The 15607-nt window shown below is 46.9% G+C and overlaps 1 protein-coding gene across 1 annotated transcript; it reads right to left on the reverse strand.

The window, feature by feature from the left end:
- Window positions 1-1400: 1400 nt before the first annotated feature.
- LOC308604772 (uncharacterized protein) lies at window positions 1401-15251 on the reverse strand (the record flags this gene model as incomplete). The annotated part of the gene is made up of 4 exons (XM_081214234.1): window positions 1401-2332; window positions 13146-13889; window positions 14213-14404; window positions 15186-15251. The coding sequence occupies 4 exons, from the start codon at window positions 15249-15251 to the stop codon at window positions 2294-2296; spliced, it is 1041 nt and encodes a 346-aa protein (XP_081070360.1). The 3' UTR covers window positions 1401-2293.
- Window positions 15252-15607: the final 356 nt, after the last annotated feature.

Here is a 15607-nt window from a genome sequence, read left to right on the forward strand (position 1 = left end):
TACTTGCATGCTTAATGGTTTCAGTTTCTTCTTTTGTAAGACGGGAATAAAATGGTGCCCATAGCACTGGGCCTCTGAGCCAGCCCCGCGGCTTCCCCAAGTCCCCTTGGACGTGGGCGGAGCCTGTGATCTGCTTTAACCACTGAGATTCGGCCAAGGTGATGGGGTGTCACTTACATGATGGCTACTCAGGACCGTGACCTCCCTCTTGCCAGCTTCCATGGAATGCGCTGTCATAGGGAGAGGCCCACGTGGCAAGAAACCGAAGCCAACAGCCCGCAAGAAGCTGAGGGCATCAGTGCGACAGCCTGCGAGGAACCGGCCGGCTCTTGACAACCACTGCGAGCTCTCGGAAGCGGATCATTCCTGCTGAGCCTCAGACAAGACCCCACCCGGGCCGAGACCTTCACTGGAGTCTTGTGAGAGACCGTGAAGCAGAGGACCCAGCCAAGCCGTGCCCACGAACGTGAAATAATACGTCTGTGACGTTTTAAACAGCGAAGATCGTGGTCATTCTTCCTCAGAGACGGGTAACATGGTGCTCACACCACAGGGGCCTCACAGGACAGTGCTGGGCAGGGCTGAGGCCGTCACCGCCACCCTGTCTGGGGCTCCTCGCCCTCCTCGGCCACCTCTCCAGCGTTCGGCTGGGACCTCACCGCCCCCCGGGGCTGTAGAGGCACCACTGCCGACCACCGAACCCAGCCTGAATCACTCCCTGGCCCCGAGTTCTCACGCAACCCCTCTGGAATCCGCCCTGCCACCTGAAACTCGCTGTCCATTTCTGCTCCTCTCTGTTGATGGAGCTGACGCTCACCCACTGTCCTGCGTCTTCCGTCTTCCTCACAGGTCCATAAACGTCAGTAACGATCCACGTCTGCTTGGTTCTGACGCGTTATCTACGCTACCTACCCCTATTCCTGTGGCTACTCAAGCCCTCGCTAACTCTGGACTTTCTCAACCGGCTCCCCACCTCCTTGACCCTCCCCCCCCCCCGCATATACCCTCCCACCGCCCTCAGGGAGGCCGTTCTCAACCCTTCTGCTCCGGGACACCAACCAGGGTCAGGATGACCTTTATAGCAGCGGCCACCATTCATAAGGATTTACTCTGTCCCAGGCGACTGTTCTAAACACTTTACTAAATGAAACGTTTTCATTGGATCCTCACAAGAATCCTTTACGGTAGATACTATCATCGTCCTCACTTTATAGACAAGGAAACTAAGAATTAAGGGCTTCAGTAATGTCACAGGGTAATGAGTGAGGACTCAAACCCAGACGGTCCAATTCCATCTTCTCGAGTCTCTAACCACGATGGTAACATCCAGGAGAACAGCAGACACTGCGTGGCTGCTTCCTCTCCACCCTCAGCCTCCCCGCCCTTTCCCACCCCTCCGCAGCTTGTCACTCCCAGATACCACCCTGCCTAACTTCCTGAACAAAACTAGCCCTTTCGAGTCTCTGAGCCTTCGTGAGGGCTGTTCCCCGGCCTGGAGCCTCCTTCCTTGGTCGGCTGTGGTCACCCTCCCCCTGCCCCCCCACCACAGTCTTTCACAGAGTTAATCACACAATCCTGCTGTTAGCCGTGCTGACTATGTACTCCACGTGCACGTCTACGCTGCATATATTGTGATGTTTCTTTACAGAGTTCTCACCTCTACTGAACGGCAAGCTTCTTTAAAGCAAGGACCCTGTATTCCTGGGAACTAGCTCTAAAATACTTTCTCAATAAAATGAGTGATTAATCTTACACCAGTAAAGGATTATTCTATATCCTTATGAAGACTGCTAAGAAGTCACATGCGTGGCACTGACCACAGGTTCTTTATCTCCACCAAGGATAAGTAAGGCTGCATTTCACCCACCACAACACACTTGCCCCACTACCGATTATGGGTGGTGCAACTACTCTACAAATGCAACCCCAGCGGCTCAGCCCAACTAAACAGATACCTAACTTGTACTAAGAGATATGCTCCTGTTACACTACAGTAGAACCAAATCTTTTAATGAATGAAGGAAGGTGACTAGGAAGCCAACAGACTGAAGTGATAAATAAAGAGCTGATTATCAGGGCATCCCAAGCAGCAGAGCTGGGTCTCTGGGTAATAACAATAAGCACGGTCCCCTGCCCACCCCTGCGGGGCTTGTAGTGTGAGAGAAAAACATGTGAAAAATCACTGAAAGTTTAGATGAGAATTTCATACCAGAGCATCATCCAGTGTATCCTGACTTATCTAAATTACCTGTCCATCACTTAGTAACCATCCTTCCACACCATTACAGATACTTCATAAGCACCAATACTGATGGCCAAAAAGCATTCCAACCTGTGAAGCAACAAAGACCCAGTGAAGACAAAAATAAATTAATTAATTAATTAACTAAAAAAAAAAAGAATTAAGATTCCTCTTTTTGGATGATAATAGCATTTTGGTTATAAAATAATAGTTGTAAAAAATAATTTAGTTCTAAAAATATTCATATGTAAAATGATATTTGAGATGTTCTAAAATAGTCTAGCAAAAACAAATTTAAGAAGGAAGAAAGAGAGGGAGGGAGGGGAGAGTTTAGCTACACAGGGGGATAGATAAGATCAGCAAAAGACTGGTAATTATTAAAGCACACAAGACATTCGGCATTCATATATTATAGGTGGGAATCTACTATAAATAATTATGACCTTCCTGAAAAGCAACCGGTGTTCCTGGGATAGGTAAGTAAAACTTTAATAAACACACACCTCTCTCATCTCAAAAGCAGAGATAATATCTTCCTTGCAGAGCTATCCGGGGCATATCTGTTCTTCAAAATTTACAAGATCAAAGTAGTGAGACAAGGGGAAGTGAGGGGGGGACACATACATGAAGCAAGATTGGCCATGAGATAACTACTGAACAAAATGACACATATGCCTGTGCGAGGGTTACATGCACACCAGAAATTATGAACCTGATCTCCCACCGTTCATGCTGGACACAAACTTAATTCCCCCCACACCTTTTGGTCATCCTTTCTCATGCTGATGGATACAAGTCACTGAAACACTTTTGGAGTAGCCTTTCACTGTGGTAAGACAGAGCTAAGAAATTTTCTTTTCCATAATTTCTCCAAGGCAATCTTCATCCCACTTTCAAGTAAGTCTGGACCCAGCATCTCCTATCAGCTCTCAGCATATCATATTCACAGCCAATCCATGAAAATGAGCAAAATATATAAATAATGCCTGTACAGAGGGACTCTGCGGCCACTGTGTCCACGGCAAGGCATAAATATTATGCTTCACTACCTAAAAGTAACAGTAACAACTGCCAGTGAAATGAAAATCATAACTTCCTACCAGTAAGCATAAATATACAGAAACATACAAACCAAACTTCCATTGGGCACCAACACCTGATCGATATACAGTATAAAGGTCAGTCCAGGCTTTCTTATTCTCAAACTACAGACAGGAAAAATGAAATTACTTCTGAGTTAAGAGCTCCCCAAACCTGTCACTGCCCTGAGAGGAAAGACACCCTGGAGGACACCCACAGTACCGACCTACTCGAGGGAGGTTCTATAAGGTAAATTTTGTGTACATGGAAACAGACAAAATTGAGTCTCTGTCCTGCAGGGTGTACCATCTTGCAGGGGTAACAAGATGTAACTAACAATTCAAAGAGCCAGATGTGAATAAACAGTAAACGAGAAAGATGTCCCGTGACTCTCACGCAAGCACTCTGTCCCAGTCCAAGCCAAAGAGTACCACAGAGACCCCTGCTTTTCCACCACCTGCACTTCCTCATAAAGCTGCCTGATGTCAAGTTCTCTCTCCTTTACCTTAGCTCCTCTAAGACTAAAGTCCTTTAAAACAATCTATTTCTATCTTGAGCTGTAACTTCAATCTTGTATTACTAATTTTTAGATGAACATGTCACGGCTTCACAGCAAGGAAGTTTGTTTGGTAGAGGAAAGATTTTATATCTACATTTAATTTTATTTTTTTCATAATCTGTAGACTGGACACAATAATAAGGGAATGGAAATAGGAATGTGTATGTGAGCGAAATAAAAGCTCTGATCAGATTCTAACCGAAGAGTATGGGTTATAAAATTAAATGTTCTAAAAAGGGTAACAGAATGAACAAAATATATTTATTCATGCTAATATTTTAAATTATTTTAAAAGAAATGTCATAAGACCTATATAAAGACCAATTTTGTTTAATCTAAATCAAAGTTATAAAATTTTACTGAGTTACATCTTCTCCAGCCAATCCATGAGCCACATGGCTTCACTGTCAAGTAAACAGAGCTAAAAACAAAAAAAAACCCAACGTCCTCATCAGTGCACACCCAGCTAAATTTCCATTTCCTAACCTGTAAAGTAGGGATATTAGCAATACCTGCCTCATACCGCTTTTGTAGAAAACAAGTAAAATAATCCCCACAAAAGAGCATATTCAGCACACTGCCAACTGCACAGTAAATACTCCAAAATGCTGCCTAGGGACAGGAAATAAATACCTTGTGACATAACACAAAGTACTCAAGATTATCTGTTGAGTGAATAGGTCCTCACAAACAAAAACTCCACTACTAGCAAAGCAGAGTTCAAATAGTAACTGAGAGAGAACACATCCAAGTAGCTAATTTTTGGTAGTTTCTTTAGCAGCCAACATATTCCAAGGTTCCTTAATAAAAAAAACAAAACAGTAATAATCACCTCTACCTTAAACATATCCTTCTCTTTGTAACTACCCCTCCTACCCACTTCTTTGGTTTTACCAGTGGTGATCAGTTTGGCTTAACGTGTCTTATGTGAAGAAGCACTCCCCAGCACAGACCTAACAGCCCCAAGTCCATGCACCCCTCTGTCCACCTTACTCCCAGGAAGCGATCTAACTCAGCGCTACTACTGCACACCTGGGCCAACAGCCTAGCTCAGTTCCTTCTACCCGCAGCAGTCATGTCAAAGCCATCCTGGAGGACATCACCAACTATGCAATCTTAGGTCTCATTTTAATGTCACTGTAGTTCTCCCCAAACTAAAAACGCTTGATGACATCTACTCAATCATCTAAATTCCTTGGACTAACACTCCAGCATCGCCTTTCTACAGCTCGCTACATAAAGCTGCACACCGTTTACGCTGACCTCCTGAACAGGGAGGAATAAGCTTCATCTTTCGTGCCCTTGCTCCTATCATTTCATTGCCTCCATTTTGTAAGCAAAGAGGTCACAGACATCCTTTCTTACATGCAATTAATTATAAAGTACCAGCACAGAAGCCAACTGCTGCTGAAGGAATTAGAAACTAACTCTATGTGCCTCATATAAAATATAAGCTTAGTTCATAATGTAACATTACTTTCCACCAGTCAAGATTTTCTAAAATTTGGCATGTTCATTTTTTATATAAACTTTTTATTAACTTCTACAAGATGAAATCATACTCAATATTACACAAGTTAACACAACGCAATTCTAAATTAAAACCAAAGGGTCAGGGGCTTCCCTGGTGGCGCAGTGGCTAAGAATCCACCTGCCAATGCAGGGGACACGGGTTCAATCCCTGGTCCGGGAAGATCCCACATGCCGCGGAGCAACTAAGCCCGTGCGCCACAACTACTGAACCTGCGGGCTACAGCCCGCGAGCCACAACTACTGAACCCACGTGCCACAACTACTGAGCCCACCTGCCACAACTTCAGAAGCCCGCACACCTACAGCCCGTGCTCCGCAACAAGAGAAGCCACTGCAGTGAGAAGCCCGCACACCGCAACAAAGAGTAGCCCTCGCTCGCCGCAACTAGAGAAAGCCCACACACAGCAACAAAGACCCAATGCAGCCAAAAATAAAAATAAATTTTTTAAAAAAGAAAGAAAAGAAGCCAATATTAGATTTTTTTTAAAAATCAAATGATTAGTAACTCAACCACTGACACAAAATTTTCTTAAAATTATGTCGCCCTTTGCATAAACACTGTCTTTAGTTTCTGTCGGTTGAGAATACAACTTACCAGCCTGCTGTACATATACTGAGACACTGTAGGAAGGAACATTGATCAAAACACATCAGACATACTATAACAGCGATTAAAACTAGGATTCTGGCCCATTAATAGATAACACATGGAACAGAAGAGATTCAAACATATCTTTAAACACATACACACAGATACACAACAGGAGAAATCCAAACAGAGAGAAAGTAAAAACTGTTCAAACAAAGTATTATACTAAATGGCTATCCACAGCATGAAGAAAAACAAAGTCTACTTAAATACCATTTTTACACTTCAGATTACTATTAATGATTAATGAATAAAACTGCTGACAAGGTAACAGTGAGCACACTGGCACAGTTCTGACAAGAATATAGATTGGTATACCTTTTAAGGAGATTTAATCTGGCGATATGCACCAAAACTTAAAATGTGCAAACCAGAAATTCCACTTCTTGAAAGGTATCGGAAGCAGATAACCAGGCAAGTGTACAAAGGTAAATATTCAATGATTTCCATTACACCGTTATTAACAATGAAACATCAGAACAATGACTATCATAGGTGCCGGTCAAATAAATTACAGTTCAACTATATAATGTGACATTACTCAGACATTTTAAAATGTTCATTAGATCTAGACCCATTGATTAGTGATATATTTATCATTTAGTTACAGAAAGCAAGTTGCAGAATATATCATGTGATTCTGTTTGTGGATTTTATTTTTATTTTATTAACTGAAGGATATATACTCAGACACAAGCATTAAAAAAAAGTTTGGAACAACGTAACGTCAGTGTTTTTAACAAAGGCTATCTCTGGATGCAGGACTTTCACGCTCTCTGGTGTCTTTAAAATCACATTTATAATCTGGGGTTAAAAATACTTGCTTCCATTTTGAAAAAGAAAAAAAGACAACACTCTACACGTTCCAAAGAAATAAAGGACCTGAATATACTGCCCTATAAGAGCTGGTCCAGCTAAGAGACAAGACAACCCTCCCCACCTGCTGGTCCCAGGCTGGCCCCCAATCGGGCCCCAGGGAGACCCACCCCACTTACTCTGCACACTTCCCTAGATGGCCATTCAAGTTTCATTCACTGTCTTGATGTGCACATAAGAGGGAGAAGAGAACTGTGAAAAGAACGTGAGATCACGAGTCAGAAGACCTACGTGCAAGTCCCGTCCCCACTACCGACTGTGTGATGTTGATGGACCTCAACTAACCTGAATTGTTCTGATACCAAAAGGAAGGAGACTTCCCAACTCACAGGTTGTGAGAATGCAGAGAAGAATCTACACATACACAGGAGGGTTATGCAAACCGCGTGCAAGACAATTAACTCTCCCAGACCTCTGTCCTCAGCTCAGGACCAGCGCCTGGCCGCTGCTAACTGTCTCCAGTCAGAATCCACACTGTTCCTCAAACTCAACACGTCTACATTTCAACTCAGTGCTTTTCCTTTAAAGTTATTCCCTAAGTTCTTTTGTGAACAAAACGATGGTTCTCCTGCTACCCAAGACTTCAGTTACTTCTGTCTAAACCCTGTCCCTCTTTCCCTTTATAATCCAACCCCTCATTCTCCGACGACATCACCCTTCTTTCAGAGCCTGGAAGCTCCCCTCATCCGGCTCCAGCCCTTCCTGAACATGCCCTCCACTTACAACACTGCGGGCAACACCGCCTCGCCCCTCCACCCTGGAGCCTCACTGCTGCCAGAGCAGCTGGCACACCAGCGGCCCACCGTGCCCCGCTGTCTGTGACCTGGGTGCAGGACGCAGTTCGGTACACAGACAGCCTCCCTGAACTTCATCTTCTGCCTGCCCCATCAAACGTGTGGAGCCACAGCTCTGGCCTGAAGCCATATTCACAGGAAAACGGCAAGAGCCCCCTGTATCTGAGGGCCAGCTCTCCCACCCTCAGTGCCCCTCTGCACATCCGTTTATGAACTGAAATCATACCTTCTGCAGAGTGTACGAGAGGGATGGCAATAATGCATTTCAGGTTATGGTGTAAGGAATATAATAAAAGCTTCTAAAATGGTGCCAACTGTAATTTTACGTAATCTTCAACACTCTAGGACTTCATAATCAACCCCAGTTTGTCTTTCTTAAAAGTATCTCCAGCTACTCTCCTACACGAAACCCATACTCTCACTTTAGCTATACATAGTCCTACCAGATAAAATACTCGCCCCATTTCGTCTCATCTGAACTTTACTCATCCAACTGTGGTCAAAAGCCCTTCTGGGTACTTCCCTTGTGGTCCCGTGGTAAAAAAAAAAATCCACCTTGCAATGCAGAGGATGCGGGTTCGATCCCTGGTAACAAAGATCCCACATGCCGCGGGGCAGCTGAGCCCACCGTGTCACAACTACTGAGCCCGCGTACTGCAAACTACAGAGCCCACGCACCACAACCAGAGAGAGAAAACCTGCAGGCCACAACTAGAGAGAAGCCCGTGCACTGCAACTAAGACCTGAGGCAGCCAAAAATAAATAAAATAAATAATTTTTAAAAAATCTTTAAAAAAAAAAAAAAGCCCTTCTGGGAAGTCTTCCCTAGTCACTGGTGGCCCACAGTCTTCCCTTCCCTGCCTTGAACTAACAGAGCTCTGCACTATCAAGTGGTGTGAATTATCTTATTGGGGGGGGGGTAATCTCACATCATGAAAGGACATCTGTTTCTTCTGGATCCTCCTGGGATAAAGTCAGCTATAAATGAGGAGGAAAGGAGAGACTTATTTTTAAAAATACTGATTCCGCTGCATTTATTCCCAGACATACAGGTGTTACAACTGTCCTTTCATGCCCATAAAAACAAGAAAGCATCTCTCATACTCACAAAAAAGTGTCTATCATTTATCATTGGAGATTAATTTGTAATTTCCTCTTTGAGAGATTACCACCACAATGACCAGGTCAGTCACTCCAGCTTACTGTCAACGGGTCTAATCCATTCAAAACTCAGAATCAGCTTCCCTACTTGGGGAGACCAAGGGGAAAGCCCCAGATAACAACTCTGCCCTCCCAAACTGAACAAAGCCAGTCATTATTCACCCTACTTTTATCGAACACCCGACATAACCCAGACACCATGCCAGGTGCTGGGAGTACAAAGACCCTCAAGTTGCTTTCAAGTCTAGCAGAACACAGGAAATGTGGATGACGCTGGACAAGGTGGACCAAACGCTTCATAAAGAACAAGGATCAGGAAAACTTCTGATGTGCAATTCTGCAAATTGTAATTCAGCAGGTGGACCTCAGTGAGGGCCACGGGTGCTACATCAATGGAACTAGTAATGTTCACCACAAATGGAGTTGTCCGGGTTACCCAGGGACTGCAAACTGGGCTTCAACCTCCCCAGATCAGATTTATTCCCATCTGATCCTCCTCTTTCTCTTTCAAGAAGAAAAGAAAAAGAGAAAAAGAAGGAAAGAAGAGTAGGTCAGCCATCTTCCTTACACTCCCCGAAAGAGAACCTTTCCATGGAGGTCCAGGGCGTCCTGAATGAATGCCTCGCCGGCAACCAGACGGGCCACCTGACGGAAGGGCGGCTCGACAGACAAGCGTGGAGGCAAAAGGAACGCTCTCAGCAGTGCGGAGCAGGCGCTTCGGGCTTTTCCTACATGTACAGGAAGGACACGTCTACGTGTGGACAGTCTGGTTTCTCAAAAACGAGATAACATCGTGCATACGTGCAATTTGTTTGAGTTGAATAATATAATATCATGGGAATCTTTCCATATCAGTACATATAAATGTGTTACACACTGTGGTGTCCTGACAGTCGTAAAAACTGCGTAAAACACATGATTTAAAGATAATTTGGAATTGGAAATATTAGTAAATACACAGTCTAAAAAATTAGTCCCAATAGAGAGTATCATTCGATTTCATCCTTAATACATTTAAAAAATTTTCATGGGTCATTTGATAGATTCTCAGAATAACCATTAAAATGAATTGAAGTCAGTCTGCTACAAAATAGCTCTCCGGCCTCCAAATACCAACCATGGAAGCCACAACCGTTTTTTCTGTATTAGTGTCATCGTGATGATGTTAAATCCAGGGCTGTGCGTGGTACAATTTTGAAATATCAATATCGACTTATGACACCTTCTTTAAATGCGAACTGTTTTTTTTAACTCTAAAGTCTCACACAATAATATCTACAGCAAAATTTTCTAGTTCTATGCTTCATTTTATAATAGATGCTAAGAGTAAAGAAATGGAACCAAAACTATCTTTTACAGCAAATGTTGAATTAGTTTCATTCTATTAAATCAAGACTATATGTAAATATACAGCAATATCAAAAAAGGATGTGCACATCTGGAATTTGCAGTATAATGGCTAAAACAGCCATGGAAATATGAACAGGTACTGTACTGATGCGACTAACATTTCGATATTCTGCTGGTTACTAACCAGTTATGTGCGGCACATGAAGGAAAACATGATGCAAACAGTCCTGAACCAGCGACCAAAGGAGGGGGAGTCACCGTTATTTCGTCTCTTAGCGTAATTACAAGCCAATAAAATATGAGATTTCGACAGCAAAATCGGGGGAGGGGGGCGGTTGCGGGGAGACTGCATAACCCTCTGGGTCCCCACTGGACGGCTGTGAAAGCAGACGCTAACCGACGGAGAAAGGGACCCTTGCAGCGCTCCAGCCCCGTACCTGCAGAGAGATTTAACCGAACAGCAACTTCACCGAGCCATGGAAGAAAGGTCCCCCTCCCAGGGCCCTGCACAAGGGGTCCAGGTTACGGACAAATTAGCTTTACTGGGTCCCCAATATGGAAGAATCAGAGTCATGTAATAATGAGAATGTGCATCCTTTTCATCACTACGTAGAGACAGCAAGTACTCCACAGTCTGCTCCCCCAGCACCGTGTCTGCTTCAGCATCTCAGAGCAGTCTGCGTTTGCGATTTATCTTCCTGAAAACTTCCGGTGTTTCACCATTTCCTACAACCTTGTATACAAAGCTTACATATAAAGTTCCTTTTGTTCACTGCTCGTGTTGCTGGAGCTAAAACTGGGTCCTGCTGGGGTTTAACATTTCACAAGCAAAGGAATGACTCTCAGCCCAAGCTGCTTCCCAGCTCTGCCAGGTTTACTGAACAAACCTCTGTGGCTTTGCACGTGGGGCTTAGAGTACGCTACCTTCCTTACTCAGAGTCCGGAAACCTGAGTGTCTGTGGAGCCTCTGCTGCCACCACCACACGCTCCTACGGGGCTCCCCTCGCGCGCCCCGCCCACCTCACAACCTTCTCGCCTTCCCTCGTATATGCCAAGGTCCTGAGAGCCTTTGCGTTTACAATTCCTTCTTTCCCCAGACAGTCACACAGCCAGCTTCCTCACTTCTCTTGGGTCTTTCCTTCAGATTTCCAATTAATGCTTAAATAGTAATTAACTGTACACAGGACTTCCATTTTCTCTCTTTATAAAAGGCAAAAACAATATCGAACACATTCCTGTATTCCTTGCAGTAACTGGTTCAACGGTCTGCCTTGGCAAGGAAATAATAACCATCTAAATGAGTGTGCGTGGAAAGGGACTGCTAGATTTTTACCTGAGTTGCCTGAGCCAGTATTTTCTGAACACAGAAAGCTTAACTGGGGTTACAGAACAGCATTACCTGAATGAGAAAATTTCACTACCCACTACTTTTTTTGAAGAGTTATATACAGCTGAAAAGTAAAGCATAGGGCAGGTGTTCAAACATTTGCTTGAACGCATGACAATTAAAGATAGTCTCAAAATCAGAGGCTAAATAAAAGCTCCTCAAGTTTACCTAGGAAAAATGTTAAGTTCAAAAGTGCGGCTTTTCAAAAACAAAGGTCTTCGGCCCTCTGCCCCTCTGACTTAATGAATTTCATCTGCTAGGAGTCCAATCTGCCATGTGTTCTGACCTTGTGCTTGTTGGCAAGGGCCAGAAAAACACTTGTCCTCAGAGACGACTTTCGCTTCCTCGCCTTCCCTGTAATCCAACATCACCATGTAAGAATCAGGCCCCAAACTAATCCTGTGACTAACATAAAAGGTTCCAAACAGACGAAATAAAATTACTTTTTAAAACCGTGGTCTGAGTCCATGTCCGATGTCCATCAACAGGCATTTGCCAACACAAACGTTTATCAACAGGAAGCATCTCTTTTCTAAAACTCTAGGTTTTAAACACAATATTAAACACGAAAATGTTGCTGAGAAAATGTGTTCATCCAGACCATATTCCATTGTTGCAACATTAAAAACAGAAAGGAAAAAGAGACCTTCACCTCGCCAGCAAGGGTCTCCTTACGGATCGAGTCAGCCACCTTCCTCAGTGGCCCCTGGCTGCCCCTCATAGTAACGTCAGGATCGGAAGCGCGCTGCTTATGTCAAATACGGACATACAACAGCGAGATTCATCAGACAGGCTGTCTGTCTGCTTAAACTGAGTACCCTGCTCCTAAGCGGCTCACCTTCCCACCCTCGGGAGAAAGCACACAAGCACCACCCACACACGAAAACCTAGAAACTATACAAAACGGTGGTTAGGCCCTGCTCCCGCGGCCCAAATCACTGCTCCCTGCCTGGCGGACGCTCCTCTCCGGCTTCGGGTCTCGCAGCAACGCGCCTCTTTATCAACAGCGGGCACCTGCGCCTGCCCAGGGCCCCGCGGGACTACACTTCGGACGGAGGGGACGCGGGCACGAAACCATCTACAACGAACGCAGCGCACGCGGCAGGCGGTGGGACGCACCGCGGCGATGACCCCCCACGAGGGCCGTCCGGCTCCGGCCGCGGAAGCTGTGAAACCCGCACCCGCGCCCCGTCCCGCGCCCGCCCGCGGGGCGGCGGAGGCTGAGTCATTCCCGGGAGTAACTTTATCCGCATCTTGCCCTCGGGGAAGCCTCGCGCTCCGCGGCGGGACGGAGCCGCGTCTGGGACCCTCGCCCCGTCCGGCCTCCGAGCCTGACACCTCGGGGCCCAGCCCGGCGGCGGCGAGGGTGCGTCCCTGGGCCCCGGCGCTCCCGACGCCGGCGGGAGGCACCGGGAGGCCGGGGCTGCACAGGCCCCCACGGAGCCGCCCGCCTCCGCCTCCCCCGCCCGGGAACCCACTCCCTGGGCCGCGCCCGAGGGGCAGGCCGCACTCACCGGGCAGCGCCTCCTCCTCCGCCGGCGGCAGCAGCAGGGCCCGCGGCTCCCGGCACCATCTTCCGCCGCCGCCTCGTCTTCGGCGGCTGCTACCAACCGTCCATCGGCGCCGCCAACCGACACAACCGCCGCGGCCGGGGCCGCCGCCTCTGGGCGGCGGGGACGGGCAGGCCCCTCGGCTCTGGGTCGGGGGCCGGGGGAGGGCGGGCCGCGGCCGGTCAGAGCCGAGGGGCCGGGCGACGGGGAGCCGAGGCAGCGCCGGGCTCGGCAGGGCCGCGGACACGGCCGCCGCGGGTTTGTTATTGTCGACTCCGGCCCTTCCTGCGCGGGGCACGCCGGGAAGCGGGCGGGGGAGGGGCGGCGCGGCGAGCGCAGGGCAGCTCCGCGCAGGTCCGGAAGTCGGCGGGCCGCCGGGAAGGGTCGGATCGGGCTCCGCCTGGTGCCGGTGCTGGTGCTGGTGCTTCCCGGCTCGGGGCCCTGGCGTCCTCGCGTGACCCGGGAGACTCCGCTGGGCGGCCCGGGGCGGTGCTGGCCGCTGTCCGGGCGCGACTGCCCCAAGGTGAGCCTGACCTTCTGCGCTCCAGCGAGTGGGCCTGCGCTCGTCGACCCACCGAATCCTGGGTTAGCCCGGGCGGAAGAGCTCGGCCCCCTCGGCCTGTCGCGGCCCCTGGGCTCCGTCCCCCCGCCGGGCCTGCAGGCCGCCGGCCAGGGGCCTGGCAAGCCTGCAGGCGCTGGCGGCACAGGCTCAGATCAGGGAAGGGAAAGAAGGCAGTTAAGGCTGGGTCGGTGGGGTCGTTGGGTCGAAAGCGCCGCGACCACCCCATTTTCAGCTCGAGCCTGAGCTCTCTAGTGGGTTAGCACTAGCCCCCTAAGGAAAGCAGTGTCGGGGGTCCTGATGCTGTGAAGACGGTGAGTCACGGGCCATGGCTCGGAGCCGCAGCGCGCAAGTATTCAAGTCTGAGGAGCGGGAGTTGCAGGTAGAGTAATACGTAAGACTTATAGGCTTCCTGTTAGGTCCAGGAATATCTGGTATGAGTAACAGCTTGGAGGTGCTACCGCTGAGTCACTAGAGGGCTTTTGAGTTCCGATTGCGTAAAGAGGCGTGTCAGCACCCTTTTCGAAGGCGCCCAAGCAGAACACACGCTACGGGCAAGCGAAATCTGCGCTCCTTCGTTTGTAATGGTAGGAGCTTGAAAGAAAACGTCGAATAGCTGGTAAGCATTACGGATTTTTCGGTTTCCGTCGCGCTGACCCGGTATCTGAAAGTTATGGCTGAGACGGGCTAACACGTGTTACCCCTTGATTCTTAAGTTTACACTCCTGACGATCCTGGAGAGGTCTTGTCTTTGGCGAGTCATTTTTACTTTTTTTTTTTTTTTTTCAGGTGGGGTTATTACACCACCCCAACAAGGTACTACTGCAGGGAACTGAAAATTAAGAGGCTAAACCGTTGTTACGCCTTGGGGGAAGCTGTGAACTGGCAAGATGAAGAAAGGAGCTGATTTTATCAGGCACAGCATCGTAACCAGCATAAAGAAAGTAAGTGGTCAGGAGGGATTCAGCCAGAAAATTGGCAAGCGGAGCACAGGATTAGGCCTCTAAAGAATATATTGGTGCTTGACCTTCCTCTTAGTTATCAATGACGTTCGTCAGTACAAATTAAATACACCTTAGAATGTAAAATCATGACTGGAATATGCCAGTGATAATCTATTAAATAAAATGTTTTAAATGTTACTTGCCTGACTTCTTTATTTGGGGGAAAAAACAAAACAAAACCTAATTCAATCCTCATCTTCCTCTTCTCCAGAGTATAAATAGTAAGAGTTTATATGCCTCATGCCCTTGCCTAGTGATAAGTGAAAATGTATCAACATTAGTTTTCTGACATATATCTAGCTATCTAGAGGAAACACTGTTACCGTGTCCTAATGCTGCGTGTGTCCATAATAGTTGTCAGTAAGTCACGTTTTCCTTCAAACCAAGGATATTGAAAACCCTCTGCACTCTCTCCCTTAAGAAATGAAAACAAGAACAAACAATCCTCATGCGGCGTTCCTTCTCAGCCAAGCTTCCGGATAGGAAGTCCTCGATCCACAGTCTCATTTTTGCCAACTGTACTTTTCTTGCTGAAATTGCGGATTAATAAGGACCCCCAAATTATTGTATTAAATGGGCAATGCTGAGACTTAATTTGAACTTTCTAAACCATTTGCCCTTTTACATTTTTAAATCTTTTTTTCTCCCCCTTCCCTTTGTAGTGTTTCCTTCCTGGCTCTTAAATCTGTTCCTTTACTTGGACCTCTTCTAAATTCTCAATACAGATGCAAATGATGAAAATATAAGGTGCTGTGGACGCAGAGATAAGAGACTTGATCGTGTCCTCATCACATTACTTCGTTAATTTGATAAACATTTTAGGTCCTTTGATGGATTTCCCATGAGGGCGAAAGACAGTGGTT

This window comes from Mesoplodon bidens (assembly GCF_964165515.1).
Source record: "Mesoplodon bidens genome assembly, chromosome: 16".
NCBI lineage: Eukaryota > Metazoa > Chordata > Mammalia > Artiodactyla > Ziphiidae > Mesoplodon > Mesoplodon bidens.